The 24,295-nt window shown below is 38.7% G+C and overlaps 2 protein-coding genes across 2 annotated transcripts in view; one reads left to right on the top strand and one right to left on the bottom strand.

The window, feature by feature from the left end:
- The window catches only part of scfd2 (sec1 family domain containing 2), a 95,884-nt gene extending 72,312 nt beyond the window's left edge, over positions 1-23,572 (bottom strand). The window contains exons 1-3 of the mRNA XM_015385546.1: positions 22,649-23,572; positions 21,745-21,913; positions 6,833-6,960 (exon numbers count right to left, since the gene is read on the bottom strand). Of these exons, the coding sequence (XP_015241032.1) occupies positions 6,833-6,960; positions 21,745-21,913; positions 22,649-23,462 (1,111 nt within the window). The 5' untranslated portion in view covers positions 23,463-23,572. The remainder of the gene's footprint in view (positions 1-6,832; positions 6,961-21,744; positions 21,914-22,648) is intronic.
- The window catches only part of fip1l1 (factor interacting with PAPOLA and CPSF1), a 34,343-nt gene continuing 33,548 nt past the window's right edge, over positions 23,501-24,295 (top strand). The window contains exons 1-2 of the mRNA XM_015385563.1: positions 23,501-23,618; positions 24,124-24,175. Coding sequence (XP_015241049.1) covers positions 23,516-23,618; positions 24,124-24,175 — 155 coding nt within the window. The 5' untranslated portion in view covers positions 23,501-23,515. The remainder of the gene's footprint in view (positions 23,619-24,123; positions 24,176-24,295) is intronic.

Genomic DNA, 24,295 nt, shown 5'->3' with positions numbered 1-24,295 from the left:
ATTTTATTTATCATCATCAGTCATTTAAGTCAACATTGGATCATTCAGAGATCCTCACTGAACTTCTGGAGAGTTTCTGCACTAAAAGTAAAGGAGCAGATTCATTCTGCATGCCCCATTCTTCAGTTTTTTTTTATTTGTTAAAAAAGTTTAACATATCCAATAAATTTTATGTTTTAAGCCCGAAATGAGGCAAAAGGTCGAAAAATTCAAGGAGGCAGAATAATTTTCCAAGACATTGTAGTTGTCCTGTCAACCTGTAGCTTCTCCACATGAGCCTTTTGGAGCTTTACTGATAAAGATCCCTTTGACAGCCTGTCTTTAGCTTAAAGGCCATGTATGGAAGCTCTTAGGTTGTCCACTATTCAATTTTTTAGATGATGGTTTGCACATTCCTTCACAACATCATCCCTGACGGGTCTTTGTGATGCTATCTGTTCTCTCTTAGACATTGATTCATATTCCAATATACTTGAATTTATCAAACAGCATTAGGGGGAAGGAGGATAAAAACTAATGAATTTGTCAAATCTTTTTTGTGTTTATTTTAAATCATGTATTATTTTCATTCATTGAACAATCAAATGCAATTTTGGTTTGCTCTATCATATAAAAACCCAATAAAATATAATGATTTTGTGGTTGTAAAAGAACTATATCTGGTGAAGGGAAATGTCTTGTACTGTGTGACATCATGCGGTTCATAAGAATTGTACGCCAGAAGGTCTGTTTCAGCAGTGCAATAGTCGCTGCTCTTAATCTAAGATGCTTGAGAAACTTGAACCTTTGGGCCCATTTTATTGTACTTTTGGGAGCATTTATAGCAAGAAAAGACATAAAGCAAATTCCAATTTCATTCTTGCACTAAAAACAGGTTGAGCTTTAGTCCATTGGAGCAGGATGTGCCAAGGTGGCAATTGAGATGAAGTAATGATCAAAGTCTCTAGCAATGCACGAAAAGCTGGGGGCAACAATGATTTAGTACTTTTACTGGAAGATGACTTACTCTCTAGGTGCAGAGGGTTCCAGAGAAGCTAAGTGATCTCTGATGTGAGTTGCGAGGCTGAGTAGTGGCCCATCTCAGCAGCAGGACAGCCTCATAAGTAATTCCACAAGAATAAGGGACACAGGAAGCCTGAAAGACTGATTTATGCCCTCTAAAAGGAGGAACATCCTGAAAACTATGGGCTGTGGGTGAATGTTGGTGCCTCTACTCAACTCTCCAGAACATTTGGGGGCACATTTAATCACATCATTCACCTGCAAAAATATGTTAATTCCAGTAAAAGGATACTGGAATGCGAGCTAAAAAAGAACATAATGCATTCTGGTCTCTTTTATTTATTTTATATCTGAACAAGGTCTAAAAAAGGTAATCAGATTAATTCTGATTAATCGATTATTTAAATTATTGTTAACTAATTTAGTAATTGAGTAATCATTAACTGGAGTATATAGACTGCAAAACCTGCCTTTAGCTGACAGAGCCACCCAAAAAATATATAAACAGTTTGCATTTAAGATTAAAAAAAAAAAAGTTTTCTCCTGTCAATATGCTCTTAAAAATACTTCTTAAGCAAACTTTAGCTTTCCAATCATTAATCGATTAATCTAAAAAAAATACTCGACAGATGAATCGATTTGCAAAATAAAGTTAGTTGCAGCCCTAATCTGAACCACTCATAGATAGGCCTATCTCTATGAACAAATGACTAAATCAAAACTTCAAGCCTTTTTTTGGCTGAGATTTTTGAAATTTGAAATATGGCTAAAAGAAGTTTTTTCATGCCAAATCTGATTAATCGTTTTTTTCTCCCTTTAGATACTTGATAAAAAAAAAGACAGATGATAAAAATAAACTCATCCATGTGCTTGTAAAACTATACTTGTAAAAAAAGATGGCAGGCGCTGCAACTGTAAAGGATGAAAACATGACATGCAAAATGTTTGCAGCATGTGATATTACGCAGTGAGCTAGTTTATCAATTATGAGCATACGTCTAAAACAAATGAGACAAACTAATCTCACCTTGAACAATGGAAGCCCAAGAAGTGCGTTTGTGAAAAAAAATGTAATATTCAATAACAGAAACGATGATAAAAATTACTTTATTGTCAATCCCTGAAATGCTTCCAAATGAAAAAGATTAAAGCTGTGAGTTTGATATTGAAACTGATCAACTTTATTCTTTTCTCTTTAGATTGCCCTAAGAAAGTTTCATTTCAACTAATATTACTGATGAGGAAATTTTGCATGCAGAGAAAAGAAACCTTCAGTGACTCCTGAGGTACAAAGAAACCAATTTAGAAGGCTGTCCTTGTTGACCTTAATGACTCCCACAAGACAAATTGCCTTAGTCTGTTAATAAAATTGGCTTCTCAATGCTTCAACATTTGCTGGAGTCTTCACCTCACCAGATCTTTGTTCATTTCTATGCACCTTTTAGGCAGATAAAGTCATGCCAGAACACGTTAGACATTGCATATACAATATCTCTGTAGAGAGCCTTCATCATGCATTATGGGCATTTATTTTTCCTTCTCTTTTTATACCTAAGATGACTGGAAAAAGGCGACTTGTCCCCTTCAGGTTGGAAGAGAGTTTCTGCCTCAAGTATCGTGAGGAAGGAGAATAGAGCAATAGACAGATCTGTGCGGCTACTGCTATAATGCAGACGCTGCGTTGGTCTGTTGTGGTGAAGAGGGAGCTGAACGAAAAGCCAAAGCTCTCCATTTACTTGTGGTTCTATGTTCCTACCCTCATCATGACCAGAAGAACAAGATCCTGGATACAAGCGACTAAAATTAGCTTTCTCAATAGGGTGGGCAATTCCTTAGGGATAGGGTTAGGAGCTTGGTCATCTGGGAGATGCTCGGAATAGAGTTTCTTCTCTCCTGCCTTGAGAAGAGTCCGCTGAGGTGGTTCAGACTTTTTCGATTGCCCGCTGGACGCCTCGCTCAGAAGGTGTTCCAGGCACATCCTACCAGGAGGCGTCCCAGGGGACAACCCAGGACCCATTGGAGGGACTATGTCTCTCGGATGGCCTGGGAGTACCTCAGGCTTCACCCAGCAGAGCTGGGGGAGGCATTTGGGGAGAGGGAAGTCTCTGGTGAGACTGCTGCCCGCTTGACCCGGTCCAGGATAAAGCAGAAGACGACAAGTACATAAAGTATATGTACGAGTCTTAAGAAGATCATTTACCAAACTTATTTCAGGTAACCTTGGATGCCTGCTGTATCTGTTAGATCCAAACGGGATGGAGGGTGACTAGGTGCAAATGATAGGCAGCTATACGAGTCTCCTCCAGACAAAACCCCTCTCGGTAACCATGATTAAGAGGGTTACTCACCATTGTACTTGACAACCAGTACAAGCTATTCTGCTATCTATTAAAGCTGATTAATATTTACATAAACACAATTACAAATACTAATATCCAACTATAAAAGTTACATTCAGAAGCTAAAACACCCAAGACAAACAGGTCCTCACACACTGGGGAAATTTCATCATCTTATTACAATCCTATTACATCCTATGAGATCGTTAACAGGTCAACCTCGGGCTCTAAGACATGGATTATTTTCTCTGTGTCTCTCTGGATGATCCAATTCTGCTAAATAGCCAAGTTAGGTCTGAGGGCGTACAAGACCATGGAGAGCGTATGAGGTCCTGCCGCACACTCGAGTATTTTATCTGCAAAAAACAAAAAGTGTGAGAATTAACTTGGACAAGGCCAGAAAAAAACCTAAGTGTTCTAGAGAGCTGAACAGGATAGTCTGATGCAGTGAGAGCCTTTCTGGTGATGCTGATCTGCACAGGGAGGACAGAGTGGGGGGTTTCTGGTCCTCTGCCAGTCTGGTATAAAGGTTCAGTGTGTGAGGGGACTTACAGTACCCCCTTCTCTCTTCTCTTTCCCTTCTCTCCCTCTTTCTCTCTCAGCATAGACATTAAATCAACAGACTGTCAGTCAGCAGGCAGCGGCCACTTTAATTCCCCTCCTTATTCATACACTCATGACTTTACTGTCACTCCTAAAACCTAAAAAGAATTTTCTCAAATAAATTCACATTTTGAAAATGTGACCTTCATTACATAAGTGTGAAACGAGAGCACAATTTGCACAATGCAAAAACTTTATAGGCTGTTTGCAAGTGTGTGATCTTCTTATGAGACCTTTCTTTACCTCAAAAATTATAGGAGCTAGGGGACCAACAGGACCCCTCCCTTTTAAAAGCCCCCATCTCTGCCAGATGTTAACCTGAATGTTAGACATGACATGACTGTGTACATGCTAGAAAAGTACGAAATTGAACGTTCACCAGGGCAGTGTAGCGTGCACGCAGCGACTGTACGTTTGCGTGCCTGCACATATTTTTATCCCTCGCTGCAGACCCTTTTGCTTCATTACCGAACAACAAAAGTTTTTCGAAGAAGCAGTGTGTGCAAAAGGCCGAGTGAACATGTGTGTTTGTGCGAGTGTGTGTCATGCAGCCAACATGTGGTTCAGATTTCCTATGAGGCCACATGTGCAAATACACAGCAAGCCAGAGAAGCTGGATCTCAGTGGGATCGGCTCAAGTCCTGCAGCAAAACACTGAAAAACAGCCGTTTGCTTCTACTCAAGAGTAAATATCTTCATATAATTCTTTGACTAAGCACTGGTGTTATATCCTAATAACTAAATAACTTCAGGTAGAACTATTGAACATCAATAACATGATTTTACTGCTTTTATTATTGAAAGAAAAGTAACAAAGCAACAAGTGTGAAAGACGGATTGGTGTAGCTGCCACTATGATGCAGATGCTATATCGATCCATTTTGGTAAAGAGAGAGCTGAGCAAAAAGGCTTTTGGTTTACCGGTCAGTGTTTGTTCAAACCCTGACCTATGGTCAGGATATCTGCATCCTGAACAAAAGAAAGAGATACCGTATACAAGTGTCCGAAATCAGCTTTCTCACCAGTCTGTCTGGGCACTACCTAAAGGTTCATTCACAACAAACAAGATCTCCTGGGTTTCTTTTTAAACCTTTAGAGTAGGGGTAACCAATTAAAAATTAGCTGCGTCCGAATAAAGAAAATCAATAACCAGTAAAGGTCCGAACACACTTTTAATCATAATCTGTTACTTAAAACAGAATTTAACACTGAAATAAATTGCGGTGTTTATGCATCAATGTTATACATTGAATTTTTAATTAAAAAATAAAAAAGAATATATATTTCTAAATCTAAAGTGTTTTTTGAAGTAGAGAACAACAATCGTTCAGTTTGGTTTATAGACAATTTCCTGATTCACATCTTTTTTATAAAACACCTGAACTGACTGTTATTTTTTTTTTCTTTCTTTTTTATGGCTTAATGAGAGCAGTGGGCTTTATGCTGCCCTACAAAGCTTTAAACCTGGGTTTGAATGGCGACAAAGCCATTCTAAAGCACATATCAAGGTGCTCATTTTGAGCCTGGATCCATATTTATTTTTTATTATTGTCATAATGGAGAAATCTGCTTCAAAGCAGCAGGTTGAGCCAAACATACTCAAAATGTGCAGGGTCATCTTTCATTTTTCTGTCACCAGTTCACTGAGCTTCTTCAAGCAGTCCACACTTTCTCTGCCCTTTTTTTCTTATCGTCCAGATTTGGACCTACCTGTTCGCTAATCCGGACCCAACTTGATCAGCCAACAGGTGGGTCCGGATCTGGACCACAGTCTGCTAATTCATGACATCTGCTTTAGAGTTTAACTCCTTTATATTTGTTTATTTTTCATATGCAGACAGCTCTGCAGAAGAGATCCTGGTTCAACTTTTCTGATAGGTTGACGCTTCAGTGTCCAGTGGCAAAAGTTTAAATTTTGAAATCCAGCAATATGCGCTCGGATGCTCAGATGACACAATGCTCAGATGAACGACTCCCGATGCTCGGACACGTCACTGGAACTCTCGATGTTAGACTTTGCAGGTAAATCAGATGCTTTGAGTCAGAAAATGTGTTCGGTGTACACATTAGATATAGGATGAGTTGAACCGCCATCATAGAGAGGCTTGGAGTAGAACCACATCTGCTTCCAATGAAGAAGAGTCAGCTAAGGTGGCTTGGACAAACTTTTTCAAATGCCCAGGAGGCGGTTCAGAGTTTGACAGAGTTTACCACACACTGGACATCTTTTGAGATAACAGGTGTGAGTAAAAATGCTGCACACCGGTCTCTCTGTGCGCTCAGAGTGGTAACTGCGTGCTCAGGACGGTGGCACAGAAAATACGCCATAATTGGATAGCTAGTTAATAATAAGAAGAAGAATAAATGAACTTTATTGATCTTACATATGAGAAATTTACCTCTGCATTAGCCGATCCCCTTGGGGAGCAGTGGGCTGCCATTGTGCGGCGCCCAGGGAGCAATTGGGGGTTAAGCGCACTCCCCCAGTTAGTTAGGCTATCTGCATGGGTAGCAAGCAAGCAGCTGGCTACTGCACACGCATGATGCTCTATTTTCATTAGTAGAGGGATTAAAAGTTCTTTCAGTTTTCAAACTAAGAATGTGTTTCAGTCAATTAGGCATATTTTTTTAAGCCAAATGAGTCTATTTTTCAAGAAAGAAAAAAGTTTGGTAGCCTTTTAATAAGGCAAGGTATAGCAACACCTCAGGGCTGATGTACTTTATGGTTCATAAAATCAGAGAAATCCCCAGTCTATACTTCCAGGGGAAAATCTATTACAGGTACTTTAAACAGTTTAAATGGTACAAGGAGCACCATCAGCAAATTTAAAACTCTAACATTTTGCCTCGACAGCTGTTACCGTTACATATGGCATTCACATTCTTACCCATGCTCATCTTGATTGGCAGCTTTTCTTTGGTGGCCGCCTCCACCAGGTGACGACGCACTTCCATCAAAGCCTCTTTATGTTTGCTTGTAAGCATCGACTCCCAGAGTACCCTCACAGAGGACGACCTGGGGGGGAAGAAGAATCCAACAAGTTTAGGAATTTTTCTAAAAGAGGCAAAATGGTGATCTATTCCAGCTGGATGAAAAGTAGCTTTTCTTGGTTTTTCCACACAGAGTTTGGATTTAATCGAGAGCTTGTCTCACTGACAAACTTTCACCTGATCAGAGAGAAGAATGTTATATCCATCCAGTAAAAACTGCTTTGGTGGTGATATTCTTTAGGCATGGTCGATGCCTAAAGATATTCTCTACCATGCAGTCCCATTGACCATTTCAATCCCTCCCTCATTATCTACTAGGGCTAAAAATAAGCTGATCTACAGCTTTGATTGATGAGTGACACAGTGATCATGTGCAGGGCCAACACATGTGCTACCAGCAAAAATAAATTCATATAAAGGATCAGACAATTTTCAAAGGCGCCTTATTGTCATAAAAATTCAGAACTGCTTTTCAAAGAGGCTTGTATCAGGTCTTCAGTAGGGCGTGGGGAAAAAAAAAATCAATATGGCGATATATTGTGAGTTTTGGCTGCCCGATATAATATCGATCTTTCAGTTCCTAATTTTAATTTTAAAAGGACAAAAATTTTAACCTAAAACAATGAGGGAAAATGAGCCATGTTTGCACCGCCACTCTAGCGGATAGAGCTGTGGAGCCCTTTTGCTGTGCGGTGCAACGCCATATCTGTAGTCAAGGCAGTCACAGTGGAAGACGTGGGCTGACTCAAACACCTTGGATACTAGAATAACTAAATTGTCAATAGCTTCTGATGAACAGTTAAGGCACTTGCTTTTTTATCTATACATTTAATTTTGATAGCTGAGAAAAATGTTGCAATATAAAGCGATATTACAATATCGTGATAATATCGCACTGTAACCAAAGTATCGGGACACGTATTGTATTGCAACACATGCTAATACTTACCCCTGTCTTCAGGCCATAGAGCCCTTTCATATCCATGTCCCAATATGTAACTTTTTCAACATTTTTAAACACAACAAAATGCCTATAGCTGGGACCGATTGTAAAATCTATCCTAACACATTTTATGATTTCTGTTGAAAACAATCAGGTAGTGTTAAGTATTGGTCGTAAACTCAAACCATGCAGGGCAGCTGTCCTGCAAATTTTAGATGTGACCCTAGCCTGAAATACCTGAATCAAATGGCCCAACTACCTCTGTAGCAAAAGCCAAACTCTATAGAGCTCTGTTAAGGACCTGATACTAGAATCGGCTGTGCTAAAATTGCAGAAAACTGACCCTTCATAACCTGAGTTAAAGATCCCTTTGCTAAATTATTACGTTTTTTTAAATATAAAAGTTTTTTTCATGTAGAAATTAAAAAAGAAATCCTTAAATCCTGAATTTGGAGCTGGGGGGTTAAGGAAGATAAAGTAAAAAAACACACCTGCATCTTGACAGATCGTTTTATTTTCTTGCTTTGAGCTAAATACCTGCTTAGCAGTCCACTGTGGCTTTAGAGGAGCAGCTGCTATTTGCGTCCTCAATAAAGACTAGGGGAATAAAAGCAATAATGCTGTGCACACATCAAAAAAACAATATATAGCATGGACTTATTTTCAATAGAAAAATAAATAAATTATATACATGACATTGTGATTACACCAGTGAGTAGAAGGAGTAGCAATTAGATATTTTTCTATTATATATTACTTCAAAGAACCAAAGGAGTTTTTTATTCACCTTTGGTGACTTAGGATAAAGAATTCTGCAAAGAAAACATAAAACTATAGACTTTTCACATTGAATAATAGTTAATTCCCTGTAATACAAATATTTAGCTTTGATGTTTTTACTCAAAAAATTACTGCAGCTACAAACTAAAGAAGCAGGAATGGAAAGGAGAAAAATTAAACCATGAAAGGAGAAAAAAATGGAGGGAGGAGGGACATCGTTGACAATTCCACTCCGCTTTTCTTTTGCTTTCTTGTCTTTTTTCTAAACTTTGTTTTTTTCCCCCTCCTCTCGCCTTTTCTCCCTTCTAACTGCTGCCATGTGTTTAATATCAGATGTAATGTGTTCCAGACCTTGGGCTGGGGGTGGATGATGGGGAATGGGCTCACGCTGGGACGACCGCCATTTTCACACCAGAACTAGACATCGAGACTTTCAAAGACAACTAGAGCCCACAAATAATTTAGTTTATAGTAAAGTTAAAAAGGACTGTCAAAAACGATGTTATAAATTCGGATTTTAATTTAAAAAAGACCTGGTAGATAAAGATTAATTTTAAGTTCTTGGACTAAAGCCATTGGTCAAAACTTTGACAGCGAGCCACAATTCTAGAAAACAGGTCTTTTATCATGGAGTGAAAATAAGTCCCTCGCCCATGTTGATGTTGATAAATGTTCTGATTACATAAGTAATGAAGTTTCACATGTTAGCCATATTTGAAATACCAGCAACATAATCTGACCGGGACACGTTCAAGCAGCCATGAGTGCTTTTGCATCTGAGGATGAGTACACATGCATCTGTATATATTTGCACACAGTCCAATGCGTCTGTGTGTGTTCTTGGAAGTTAGAGGGGCTTTGACAAGTGTGGATGACACATTTCCTTTTGGCTTCTCGCCCACCCCCACAGCCCAGGCCCCTTCTCCGTCCATGCAGCCAACCGATCAGATGAAGGTGGAGGTTAGGCTTACTTTGGCAGGGTGTGAGACGAGCTCCTTAACCAGCCAGAAATCTTGCTGAGTAACAACTAAACTATTGAGGGTGGGGGTGTGGGAAGCTGGTTTGCGTGTGCTTGGACATCTGCGTGGCTGTATGCAATCTTGGAGAGCAGCCTCACTCATTAGTAAAAATTGCCAAGAATTAACTGAAGGGGGCACTCTTGTTCTTGGCTTGTGTGCACCCTGGTATAGTACCCCTCTGGTTTGCAGAGTCAGGTTAAGCCAGTGTTTCAGGGGAGTGTGAGCCCACCTAAACCTCATCAGTGCCTCTAGAAATAAGTGACGTAGCATTAAAAGGTTGTGACAAATCTAAAGCCAGAGCTTAAAAGACAATACGGCCCCCTGAAGCGCCTCATTCCGCATTTACAGTAGATCACTGGTGACTGCTGGAATGAGGAGGGGGAGAGCTATTCCTGGCAGAGTGCAAGGCTAAAGGAAAGAATGCTTCAACATGTCCTGACTCACTATTTCCTTGATTTATTATTCATTCTTTAGCAATGTATTACTTTTTCAAAACCACACAGGAAACACTGTGTAAATCTGTACTAAAATTTACTTCTATATGAAGTAGAAATATTCCTGATAAAGCATTAAAAGAGGACAGCAATAACATTTCCAACCGTTTTAGAACCATAAATGACAATATATCATGTTCAGTTAAACTGAGAAAAAAGAAGCAATAGCAGAGAAAATTAACTTACCATTCAACAAAGAGATACATTTATTTACCAGTAAACAGTTTAAGTCTTAAAATAAATTCACATTTTATTGCACATGGCATTAAAGTTCACTGAATTATTTGCTTCAGTTCTTCATGGCTGAGACTTAGAGGGTGTTTACAGTCCAACCAGCCATTAATGGAGGCAATATAGATAAGTATTATCTCTTTTCAATAATTGTTTTTATCACAGATATTGGTAAAATTGAAGCAGGAAGTCGTTTCCTAACTTATCAGGACCAAAACACATCTGCCTTGCATTAGCTGCATTTCCACTGACAAACCAATGGTGCATATTGGAATTAAGTAAGTCAATTTGTTTGACTAAACATGCCCATTAAAAAAAAATAAAAGAAAAGAAAAGCATACAAATAATGTATGTTTTTTAATAAAAAGGTTTATGCATTAGGATAAAGCGTTTTTCTGGCTGTACAAGCATTAACGTATTTTACAAAGCCGCAATAGAAATACTTTTTTTTTATATCCTATGAGTAAAGTGATCAACCAAATGGCTTCCTTTGCGACTACCAAATTAAACCCCGTGGAAAATGTAAACCTATAGCTTACTATTTTAACATACTATTGAAATATACCCTTTGCATTTACATTTACCATGAAAGAGTATCCATCCATTTACTTCAGGATATTTAATGGAAAGTATAACCTGGGCTACTGTGTTCTTTATGGTCAAGCACTGTTTTTTAGTAGTCTCTCAGCAGTACATGCCATTTTGGTATTCCTGTTTCGATTTATTTGGGTAATTTTTCTGATCATATATTTCTATTGTGTTGCAAAAATGCAAAGATTAAGAAGTTAAATTACTTCAAAAAAAATATGATTACCACATTAAAATTATATAGTTTAAAGTTTTCTATTACAGAAGTTTTACAGTTAAAATTACTTTTTATTCTATTTTTATCATTATAATTAACGGTTTCAAAATGCAGAGCCAGCAATTTCTCGAAAAAAAATTCTTTGCATGTTTTTTATTCCAACAAAAATAATCATTTGGAGCAGGAGCTAAATATAATAAATATAGTCTGAGTGTTCTGCTGCTGTAAAGTATGAAATTATCAGAGGTTTTAACAAATGTAAATAAGGACAGTTATTTGTTTACGTGTAATTTAAATTAAGGTAAGACATTAGTGTTTTAACATTGTTGTGATTGGCTGCTCAGTTAAGTGTCTTTCACAAACTACTGTTCCCTCAGATTCAGACTCCAGAACTGGTCTTCATAGCTGCACATCATGCTGGCAGAGCTGACAATGGAGCAGCATGATACTGAACATTACAAGGTCAACTTTGCCCACTGATTATTCAGTTTGTGGACTTAAATGGCATAAATGGAAGACACTGTTGGTTTCTGGTAAATGTCCTCCTGTAAATATTCTCCTTCAGCTAAAATGAAAATATGGGTGGGGAAAGAGAATGTGTTGGACTAGAGGTGGACCTGGCCTTGGGTTTCTTTGTATTTCCTGACAAAGAAGAACAAATGACCCGTCTATGCGGCAAAAAGAAGAGTTATAAACTCCACAGTAAAGTGAGGATAAGGAAGCGCATAACAAAAAAAGATGTAACTGACCAGTGATCATTTCATAACATCTATAATGTAGAACAAATTAAATATTCTGAAATGCTTCTAGGGAAAAAAGATTGTATGTGCTAGATACTGTTTACGGGTTCTATCATAAGCTTTTTGTGGAAATGGAGGAAGATTTGTGAGGTCGGATGTAATTGAAGAGGGCCCTGACCGAAGTTGACCAGCAAAAAGTATGCTTCAGTAAAGTCAGAATGACCTGACATGTTGTGGCTTAGTGGTGATTTACAATTGATGGGAATTTAAAATAAAGGCCAAAGAATATTTCTAGTTTAGAATAATGATTTGACATTAATTTTGTGTCAAATCACAGTCTATGACATTCATTCATTTTGTTTAATCTAAAGTGTTTGTTTCGGATATCTATTGACTGTCTTGAATAGAACCACCGTATGCAGGAAGGAGCAGCCACACAGAATCTCTGAAAGTTCTCCGGTCCCCCAGGCAATGCCTTCAAGGGAGCATATTTCAAATATGAGATGTGGGAGGAAGTGAGTACCTTTAGGCTGTGGGGAGGCCTTTCTTATCAGCAGAGAAAGGGAAACTGGCCAAAGGTGATGGGAAGATGAGTTAAGCTCAATACAGGACACTCCCAGCAGTCAATCTATTGGGGACTGTAAGTTACCTGAAACAGGCAAGAAATTGACCTTCCAGCAATATAGCAACCATAAACACACAACCAGAGCTACAATAGGATTAAATAAATTAAAGGTATTTTATAATTTAGGCCTTCACTATAAATTTTCAATTTATAGTGAAGGCCTAAGTCCGATTAGAAATGTGTTGTATTTAATCCATTCGCAGATTCACTCCATCCAGTAAGGTCCAAATTAAGCTATATCACAAGACTGACACGCTGTTAGCTGATGTGGAGACATACCACCTTTTTTTGCTGTTGTTATGTTCTCCGTTTTCTTTCTCTCTCGTCTCATGCAGGTATTGGAGTGGACTTCTAGGAGTTATATCTTCTTTTTTGCTGTTTTGTTTTATTTGATCTCTTTTCATACGCTCTTTCCTGTCTTTCTCTCTTTCGCCCTCCTCTTAGCTCTTATCCCCTCTTTCTTTCTCACCTCCCTTTCCATCTCTGTGTCTGCTGTATACAATTGTACTCCCAAAATCAGTTTCAATTAAGTTTCATGTATAAATACTAAGCAGACCATTATGGCAACAACCATAATGGTCTGCTTGAGAAAGCACATCTGTTGGGCTATTATCTGGCTCTTGGACATCGATTCCCTGAGTTATATTGGCAAAGAAGGAGACAAAAAAAACAAGTTTAAATTCAAGCAAAAATTCAACCAAAATAGAGGCAAAACAATGCAGAATATCTGTCAAGCTTTTGAGCGTTGGTGCCAACTTAAGGAAGCATCGGGTTTAGAAGGCAGGCGAAGGGTGCTGCTTTTTTCTGGAAAGGCAGGTTTTCTAATGCCAACCTTTGTTTAGCTTTGGACCTGGTAAATATCTGGCAAACAGTACGAAATGAGAGAGGGCCTGTCCGAGTGGGCCACTTACTGGCTGGGATGAGTTAAACTTTTAGGTATCCCTGTTAATACTTTTTTTGTATAATGAAAAAATGTAAAGTCCATTCTACGTAGGAGAAAAGTCTACAAAAAGCACATTGTTTTTTGGAGAGAAAGTGACAATCATTTTAGACTTGCACTGGTCAATCTGCAGTGGTCGGTAATCATTATCACGTGGTTGGCCATGACCGGCCAGTCATTATGAAGATCAAGATCTTAAGTGCAGTTTGTTGTGCTGATGAGTTTTTCTCTCAGAGGACAAACCATGTTTCTCCTGCCCTTGGTCCATGTTTGACATGGTCAGAGTGCCGAAAAGAGGGGGACGAGTCCCACGGACAACAGAGGGGAGGCGAAATGGCATTCTGCGCTCAGACAGAAGCGGCTGGGAAACAGTGTGAGAGAAAGCACCATAATCGGGAAAAGGTGTCCAGCTGTGCCCCCCTCTACAGGTAAGGCAGCTCAAGAGGAGAGCGGAGGAGCATGGTGGTAGATCGGATTAGTCCGCCGGGGAAACGGCACCAGGATGGGGAAAGGCTACAGCTCACCTAGGCTAGCTCGGCTAACTGTGGAGGGTTAGGGGTAACATTCTACAGCCCCAGCAGCAGAGAGCCACCTTAAAAAAAATCATAAAAATCCTGTTCAGAACCATGTAAAGGTCAAACAACCAGGCACATCCTCCAAAGGATTTATCAGACTTACAAAGGGGCAAAATAAGTATTTAATCTGCCATTGACAAGAAAATTGTACAACTATACCAGGCTGGATAGAGTGAATCAACAATAGGTAAGCAGGTTTATGGAGAATAAATCAACTGTCGGAAAAACTGGAAGAAAATGGATGAAACTGTAGACCGTTGATAAACGATCTGGGGTCCCTGTAAGAACACCAGTGTTGTTTTTGACAGATATTTAAAATTTTATAAATAAATTAAATAGTTTTAGTCTTCAGGTTGAAAATGTCTGAATAAAAATTTGTGTTGAAAAAATGTGACTAAAACTAATATTAGTTTTAGTCACATTTTAGTCATTATGATATGTGGTAGTTTTAGTCGGTTTTAGTTGACTAAAACTCCAAAATGTTTTAGTGAAGTTTTAGTTGGTTTTATGTTGCAATTAATAAAAAAAAGTTAACTTTTACAATTAGAATAACAACCAGAATCTTTACCAGGCTCACGGCTCTAGCCTAGATACTACGATTGCTGGGTATAAAGTGTTGCTGTGCAGTTCATCATTGCTGTTGGGCTCAAAATTTTGAATTATAGAATTCAAATAATTTTTTGGGGACTTATGCCCTACTTTATGAAAAAATCTCCCAACAAAGCTGTGAAAATAGCAGGTCTAGTTTAACACATCATATTAGTTAATATAGCAGACAGACAAGCTGACAAAATGTACAATAGAGGAATGTTTTTAGAAATATAAGGTTTCCATCGCAAAGCAAATACTTCCGGATCTACTATAAATAAGTATTACAAGCAGATCACTACAATCTTTATTACTCCAAAAGAGCAAACAATAGAAACATTCTTGTTTCTACTTTTGCAATTTTGCCTTAATTTCTCAGAAGTTGCTCTTTGGTTACTGCTGCTCAGTGGTCAAAGTAGATTTAAATTCAAAGGTGTCTAGTATATTAAAAAAAATCCATACAATACACCTACTATAATTGCCTTATAATACCATGGCAATCTGGACCTAAAATTCAATATGTTAACTAAAATATTGAAATATTCAAATAGATAGAAACAAGATCTATGAGAGAGAAATATTCAAAGATAATTTAGGGATTCATTTTGGTAGAAATTATAGAGTGTACCACCTCTTGTGAGCTGGAAGAAATAAAGTCTAAGTCTTGATAGTTAAACAAAGGGTTTAGTCTAGTCTCTTCAACAAAAACTCACACCCATGAGTCGTCATGTTTTCGTCATCAAGATCCGTGTTTAGCTAATCCGTTTTCTTTATTGTCATGAAAAAAATTTGTGTTGAGGAAATAATTTTTTCATCGTTGCCAAAAGCAACACTGAAGAACACCATACCCACTGTGAAGCATAGGGGTGGAAACATCATGTTTGGGGCTGAAAAGGTAACGGGAAAAATTTTTCAGTGTTAAGGGAAACACTAATAGTGCCATGTAATGTGCGATTTTAAGCCAAAATCTTCCATCAGTAGGAGCACTAAAGATAAACATGGCTGGGGCTTCCAGCATGAAAATTATTCCAAACACAGCACTGGGGCAACAAAGCAGTACCTCCATAAACAAAGATTTCAAGGTCCAAGAGTGGACAACCGCCGGGCAACGATTCTCAACCCCATAGAAATTTTGTAGGGGGAGTTGAAAGCCTGTACTGCCCAGCAACACCCCTTAACATCACTATGCTACAGGAGATCTGCATGGAGGAATGGAACAAAATACCAGCAAGAGTGTGTTCAATCTTGGTAAGGACTAACAGGAAACATTTGACTGGTCATTACCGAAAAAAGTAACAAAAAAGCAATAAATAACAAGTATTGAAATGAGCTTTTGTTATTGACCAAACACTTATGTTCCTGAATAATTTACAGAAACAATCTTTAAACGTCCTTGAAAGCAATTTCCTGGATTTCTTTCACTTTGTCTCTCAAGGGTGAAGCGCACATATGCCAAGTTGTAACTGTTAAACCAAAAGCAAAAGCAGGTGTGGCGACTTGTCTAAGAAAAGTAGAGGTCTTGACAAAAGCAACATCTTCAAGAGTTGGCAAATGGCAATGGTAAAAACTAACTAGAGCAATGATAGTTGATCTTAAATCAAGTTGCTGCTGAGAAGGATGGTCATGTAAGCTAAATAATCATACAATGGATGTTGAAGGCATCTCAGTTGGTTAAAATTAGCATCCTTTGTTACAGTTTTCAAAACTTCTCAAACCTGCTATTCTATATTAAGCTCTTTGTATGCTCGTTATATGATGGATAATGTAAGGGTAATAAGAGAGAAGAGTTGCCAATGAATAACTTCCACGACTTAAATCACTGTGAGCCTCTGTTTTGTGTCTAAGGAAAAACAGCCTCGGCCCTGTTAGAAACCACAACAGGACCAGCAAAGCTACTCTATGAATCTTCTGTGGTTCAAAAACATAGTTCACTATTCTAAAGTGTCTTTCATTTGTTCGACTCTCTCAAAACTTCAGTATCTCTGTTTTCGTTATTGTTCCCACACCACTGTTACTAAAAATGGTTAACTTTTTATTCCTGCTCATATTTCCCAGCCAAGACAAAAAAAGGGTGTTTTTCCTCCTTCCTGGTGGCATATATGCAGGATATGCAGGCTCAATTTAAGGAGAAGAGATTTTTTTAATGGCAGGGTGGGGTCAGTGTCTGTGCCTGGCGCTCTCTCTCTCCCTCTGCAGTTCCTGAGAGAGACCCAGAGCACCTTGGCCACCCATGCTCTGCTCTGCCCACACTGCACACGCTCCAACCTCAGAATCAAGGTCCAAGACAGACAGATGATGGGTGTGTGGGGTTCAGTCTGGGACTGGGGGAAACTCTGTGCCCTCTGCCAATGAAACTCAAAGGTCCTTCTCTGGATGAAAAAGTGACTGTGAAGCCAAGCACAGCAAATTACACATACTGGACTGGAAGGCACCTGACCACAAGGACAAACTCACACACCCACATACCCAGGTTTAAAGAAAAAAAACCTTCCTTTGCAAAGAATGCCAGAAAACACGATAAAATATACGTCCAGAATATACTTACTATCTAAGATTGGAGGAGTAAAATAAAACTCATTCATAAGCAAAGTGTTTGCATGTTCCAGACCTGTCAGACACACAGAAAGCAGACTTTCTCTTTGTTATCACTGTGACCACAATGTGCAAGTCAGGTTGTAGGATTTGGCATACCCTCTCACGGTTATGAAAGGTAATATAATAGTAATTGCAAAGTAACTGTGGGGTCTCGCCTGAAGAGCTAGAATCAACAACCACCCACATAATGTTTAAGACAGAGTGATCTAAAGAAAATATCCTGGAATTACTGAGGGAATATCATACAAAGAGCTTCAAATTAAGCCTACACCTAATATTTAAACATTTAAGATGGTCTCCACTACAAAACCACTAACAACAGCCTAAAAATAGCCTTGCAGTTCGTAGGTGTATAAACATCCAGTAGGAGGAAATTAATTTTCTGGAGCCAGAAGGGTCCCGTTCTTAGTACGGTTTAAAATTAGCAACAGAAACATTCCTTCTATGCCTAATTGCGAATGATTTAAATGTGTGAGCAGTTCTAAAAGGGTTTATATGCAGGTTGCTGTCGTTAACGTGCTGAAGTGATAAACAGTAACGCTGCCTGTGGCGAGCTGTGCACTTTAAGGCACTTAAATATAGCGGGATCACTGGTATTCTTTCTCGCTCTGCCTCTGCAGCACTTTAGTCTCAGAAGCATCTGCGATAAGACTCTACAGGGCCATCTGCTCCGAGATTGCACTAGCAATAATGATCCTGCCAATCGCCCCAGCCCCTACTCCACACATACTTGTTACAAGTGCACAATATGTGTTTGCAGTATAGAGGCTAAATGGTACCAAAACAAGCCAAAGTAATAACATTTAAATCGTCTCAAAACGGCTTTAAGTGTCCATCATATTATTGAGTAAAATAATTGCTTAAACAAATGGAAACCTTTCTATGTTAATCAATCATACAACCCAAGTCAAGTCCAAATTAAATAAATTGGATTTATAATTTTTTTTTAAACAATGTGTAACTTCCACTACATGGTGTACTAGACCTGTGAGTTTCATTTTTAGAAATCCTGAAGGTGATTACTGCAAAATGAAACAGTTGCTGTGTTTTGCAATCTGATAACAGACCACTTAGGACCAGCAGATTGAAAAGTTGTGGACTTGCTGGGAAAAACAAGACCACTTTCACCCCTTTAGACTAAATCCTACATCAGATAACCAAACACATGTCTGATCAGGTGTATATCTGTATTGTTTTAAAGGAACAACCTTTAGTTTAGTAAGCTCTCATGTTTGAGGGGGGCTCAGATTGCAGTGAAGTGGCACGCTAGGTCAAATGACAATCTGACCCTCCCATTTTTCCATATACTGTATAGGTGCGTATACTGAACCTTTTCATTTAGAAATAAAAGATGTAGAAAAAAAGAGTTTGGGTGAATTAAAAGCAAAAATCTAGGTTAATTAATATTATAAAAAATATTTAACACATTACATAAAAAATGGATTTTTGAAGATGAAGAAAAAATTAAAGGGCTCCAAGGGTTTCTTTAAAATGTCAAAGAGAGTGGAACCCAACAAAGGCATTTCTGCAGATCTAAAATGTGTCAGTATTACCCCAAGCAAATCCTCATAACACTTTAAATCAATTGGTAAGATAAACTGATGGATCAAAGAAATACACACAACCTGGGTGATACTAGCATCATTGAATGAGACAAATGGACAGAATATGACTAAATAATATGAATTTATAATAACTTTATGATGCAGGAGATAAAGGAACTGATGCAAGGCTCCACAGACACAGTGGGCCATAATTTTCCTGCAAGACAAGACAAAGACAGAAGGCAATTGTTGCAAGTTAATTCTGCTAATGGTAGCTCTGAAAGCTACTGAGTCATCAGTGCTCCACAATGCTTGGTGTGGGTTTGAAAAACAAAAAACAAAAACAGCTAACAACCCAGTGTTAGCAACCAATTGACTAATAATGTTGTGAAAATGGGCTGCTCAGTGTCCCAGTGGGTAACACTGCTGCCTTGCAGCTGCCTTACAGCAAGAAGGTTCCGAGTTCAATTCCCAGCCCGGGGTCTTTCTGCATGGAGTTTGCATGTTCTCTCTGAGCATGTATGGGTTCTCTCTGGGTACTCTGGCTTCCTCCCACGGTCCAAAAACATGACTGTTAGGTTAATTGGCTTCTCTAAAATTGTCTTTAGGCATGTGTTTGTGTGTGTGTGAATGGTTGTTTGTCTCTGTGTTGCCCTGCAATGAACTGGCAACCTGTCCAAGGTGGAACCACCAACTCACCTGTACACAGCTGGAGATAGGCACCAGCACCCCTTGCGACCCCGCTTGGGATAAGCGTGACAGAAAATGGATGTCATGAAAATAAAACGTACTAATATACCCGGAATTCTTTTTTTTTGTTATGTTTAATCCCTTATAAAATCACCATGGTTACACTTAATCCCTTGCAGCTCTAGCCACCAAACTTTTTCTCCAGCAACCACATGAAGGGATAAAGCCAGAGTGGAGGAAATGATGTAGAGCTAACTGCTGCCATGATCCACAGCCTCACCGCAGGCACTTAACACATGCACCTGCACAGCCAAGACCAGAACAACTGGCACCCCATTCTGGTCAAATGCTGCTTCTTTCAGTTAGAGAGGAGGAGCTTCGGCCGGTGGAATTGATTTTCCATCCTGACCAAACACACATGTGGCCAGTGATTTTAATTTGTGGTTTAGTTGGATGATTAAATCAGATTATTCTTTCTGTCAAAAGCTTATTAAGGGATATTAACCATGTTTTCCTAAACATCACTCATTCTATGATATATTGACAAGACAAATGAAATCTAAAAAGACAAAAGAATGAAAAAGCTGGGAGAGCAGTGTGATTACAGAGTCTTAATTGGTCTAACCTGAATGATTAAAAGAAAAAAAAAAACTGTGGTTAAATTGCAAACCCCAATTCCTTTTATCCGTCTTTTAATACATTTACTGATCACTTTTAATGCTGAATCTAAATACCATGCACATGCTGCAGTCATCCCTTCCTTGGACAACTACAAAATTTACCATTACATCAACAATCCTGGAGGTGCTTCATAGGGAATTATCTTACAAAAAAAGAAAAAAATTGGTTTCAGTGAATTGGAAAGAGAAATACAGTATATGGTTTTATTATTTTGTGACTAGCAATAATGACAAACTGCTCAATCTGATGATTCTAAATTAATTAAAGTCCAAACACAGGTTTAGGAGTTACCCAAATAGAAAATAAAATCCATCTATCAGCATTTTATTTACGATATGACTATAACTGTTACTGTTTAAGGAAAGCCTCAGATAAGAGAAAAACTATGGTTTAAAAAAAAAAAAAAGATTTTTTTTTTACCTCTGGCCTTTCTTTTCAAGTATGAGGAAAATAAAATGTCCTGATAACATTGTGGAGAAGTTAAAAGCAGTGTTAGCTTCTTAAGCAAGTTCTAAGATTTGAATAATCTTTGTGGGCAGGATAGGTGTTAGTCACCCAACTGACCACAAGCTAAGATGACACTAATAGCTTAATAAACCCCAAAATTTTTACCCAGTATCCAAAACTTAATGCTGCGCACCAACCTGTATACAGCTTTCCCATGTGAAAAAACGGTGGTGGCAGTATTATCTGTTATTTCTTTTTTTAAATTTTCAGCCAGGAGAAGGAAGCTGACCAGAGGTTCTCAGAAAAATCTATGAAGCTAAATATGTAAAAAAAAGACCTTCAACATACAGCCAAAGACAAAAGGGACTGGTTTGGATCACAGTTTCCTAACATTTGTTGATATCACATTCTTGAGATTATCAATAGAAAATAGAAACAAACTATAAGTGATTATAAGGCATATTTATGTTAACAGATAGGAAAACTTCATTTAGAAATAGACGAAACCTAACATTGGTTTTGGTTGTTTTTTTTTCTTTTCTATAATGCATTTGATTAATCCTTTATATTTGTTTGTAATCCAGCCAATAAGTTGGGACATGGGTCCATTCTAGGACTATTTTGGTAGGTACGGAGCTTAAACCTATTTTAACCTCTGGTTTAAATAGCAGAACATTCATCTGAAATCATCCCATCTATGTGCAGGGTTCTCATTTACAAAGCTTTTATATGTACAAAATGGAGCCTGAAATTTGGCGCAAAGAAGCATTTTTATGAGAAAGTCCGAAATTTCTGATAGACCTTACATTTAAAATGTAAAAAAAGAAAAGACAAAGCTACGCCCTTAGAGGCTCTTACTGGTACCGGGATGTTCAGGCTTAAGATGTTAAAGCAAAGAAGGAATCATGCCTATTAGAATGATCTTTTATTCACACTTTATGCCTGTTGTTTTACTTAACAGCCTTTACTGTGTATTATAGTGTTCTGTTTTGTAGGATTAAAACACATTTGTTGATATCACATTTTTTTTTAACAAATTACTGTATTTGGTAATTTTACTGCAAAATCTGTTTGCTCAGTCCTTTTAAGGAATTCAGCTCTACTGAACTTACTGGGTTTGAGCCAGACAGCCAGGGGCCACAGTGTTCTGGGAGTGAGGAGTTTTCTGTACACTTGTGAGTTCCAACATGTCCACTTGCACATCTGTCACGTGACCAGGCAACGGGTTCAGCACAGTAAGAATCCTCTCAACCAGGTTGTCACCATGATGACCAACAGCTCCTGCGGATAATAAAGAGGAAAGTCAGTGAGGCTGTAATTATTATAAACCAAAAGTCCAATGGAAAGAGCACAAGTAAACCAGCAACATGATCAGGTTTTCTGATCGATGTTCGGAGTAAAGGAAAGGGGGTGAAGGGATGCTTTAAGGAGTGTGACGATGAAGTTCAGGTGTAGGCCAATATATTACTCAGATCTCAACCCAATGTATCTGTGGGATGTGGTGGAGAAATAAGATAGATCTAATATCTGGCATCAAGCTAAATCTATTAAATTCAAAAATATTTTATCAATCCCAAAGGAAAACTAAATGTTGCAGTAACACATAGTTTCTTTTTTTTTGTTGTTGTTGTTGGTGTTGATAGCTGTAGGCAGGAGGGATCTTATGTATTAGTCTGTCTTGCAGCAGATCTGAAGAAGCCTCTTACTGAAGACACTTTGTTATTAAAAAATCTTCTAAAGAGGATGCTCCTTGTTTTCCATGATCTTCTTCTTCACAAAACACTAATAATAGATAGAAAATGGAGCGGGCAGCAATACAAGCACTCCACTAGATCTGGGGGGAATTGATGATGAATGTAATAATAATTTGTCAAACGTGAGGATATCGGCTGATACCGATTTATGAAAAGGACAGCAAAAATATCGGCTAAAAAAAATATCGGCTGGCAGATGTATTGATCTGTAATATGTAGGTAAATAATGAATGGGACAGGTCAGATTTAAAGCAGGCTTCACCTGTAAGGTCCATTGTTCGGTCTATAAAGATGATTGATGCTTTATTGGGAGCAGTCTTCCGTCTGTTTCTCGCCTGGCTGTGATTGGCCAGTTCTCCTGCGATGATGCGGCTCATTGGTCCCACAGCAAAACTCTCTTCTTTCAACCCCAAGGCGTCAAACATGGAGTTTAACGCCGAAACCAAGCATTTGATTTCAATCTGCAGCTCCACTGGGAGAGACTGTCCATCCAGGTCGTTTAAAGTCCCAAATCTCTTCTTCTCTGGTCGCTTTGCGTTGATGCTTTCCAGGTCAGGTGGGAGCAGAGGAAACAGCTGAGCGAAGGGTGGAGCAACCAGCAGCTGCTGGGACACGGAGGCGAAGCCCACCGGCGCGTGCATGACCTCAGCCGTGTAGTTCATGTTCCCCATCCACTCGCACAGCTTCTCCTCAAACTGCTCAAACACAGGGTTCCCCTCCATTTCCGAGGAGACATTGTTGGCGAACAGGTGCACAGAGTGGGGCACAGCGGTGATGACGACGCAGTACTGAAAGTTACTGAGAGATATGATGTCCTTTATGATGTCCACCGTTCTCCCCTTTAACAGCGTGCTCACCACAAACACGGCTTTGGGCTCGTTCTCACCACACGCTTCGAAGCTCGAAAACTGCTTCAGGTTCCTGGCTCCAGCTTCCAGCAAGGCTGCAGCCCCTCCGCTCCAGTGGAGAGCTTCTGCACACCTGTCATCCATAAACACCACCGCTTTCTTCACCTTCGCGAACACCTTTTCCCACACGAGGAGCGGGAACTGTGTAAAATCCTCTGCGGTTAACATCTTGCTAACATACAGCGCAGGTTGGATGCAAAAAAACGCAAAAATAACCAGAGATGTCTGAGAACAAGTTGCTTCCACAAACCAAAACACGGTCCCTTCGTGGTGACGTGGCAATTGGGCGTCGCAGAGTTAAATCGTCACCTGAGAGTTGCCATGGTAATTACTAGAAGCGCACAGAAACTAAACGTTAAAGTTGCAAATATCCTCTAAAATTAGTTTTCGAAAGTTTCGACTTCCACCCCATAATAACAACTCAGAAGAACAGAAGAACCGAACAAAATAGGAACATTTTACATCTAGCTTCAAACTTTTTTTAAACGGACAGTGAATGGAAATTACTTTTCTTAATCTAAGCAGTTGGGCTTAACGGCATCCTTTGCTCTAGCGGATTTTCAGAAATTTAACATTTTTACTTTGACCGTTTTCTTTATTAAGCCACAAGGCAAAAAACATTTAATAAACAATAAATATTATCATAGGTTTCTTATTTTATTCCAGTCAGAGTCATTGAGTCCCGATCAAGACGACAACAAAATGTTTCATTGTAGTTAAGTAAAAAAAAAAAAAAAATGCATTAATTCCTAAATATATCAAATGAACATGAGTAATCATACTTAAATGGGGGTCTAATGCGTGTATGCATATTTTACCTGTCTTTCAGGGATAAATGAAATTCATGAAAGGAAGATCAAAAATCAACACCATCCTGATAGGTAGGTTGCAATTTCTATATCTGTTCATTCAAAAATACTTTTTTGTCTATCTATCTATCTATCTATCTATCTATCTATCTATCTATCTATCTATCTATCTATCTATCTATCTGTCTGTCT

Source organism: Cyprinodon variegatus, unplaced genomic scaffold, assembly GCF_000732505.1.
Source record: "Cyprinodon variegatus isolate N-32 unplaced genomic scaffold, C_variegatus-1.0 Scaffold343, whole genome shotgun sequence".
NCBI lineage: Eukaryota > Metazoa > Chordata > Actinopteri > Cyprinodontiformes > Cyprinodontidae > Cyprinodon > Cyprinodon variegatus.
This window is presented reverse-complemented; position numbering and strand designations above follow the sequence as displayed.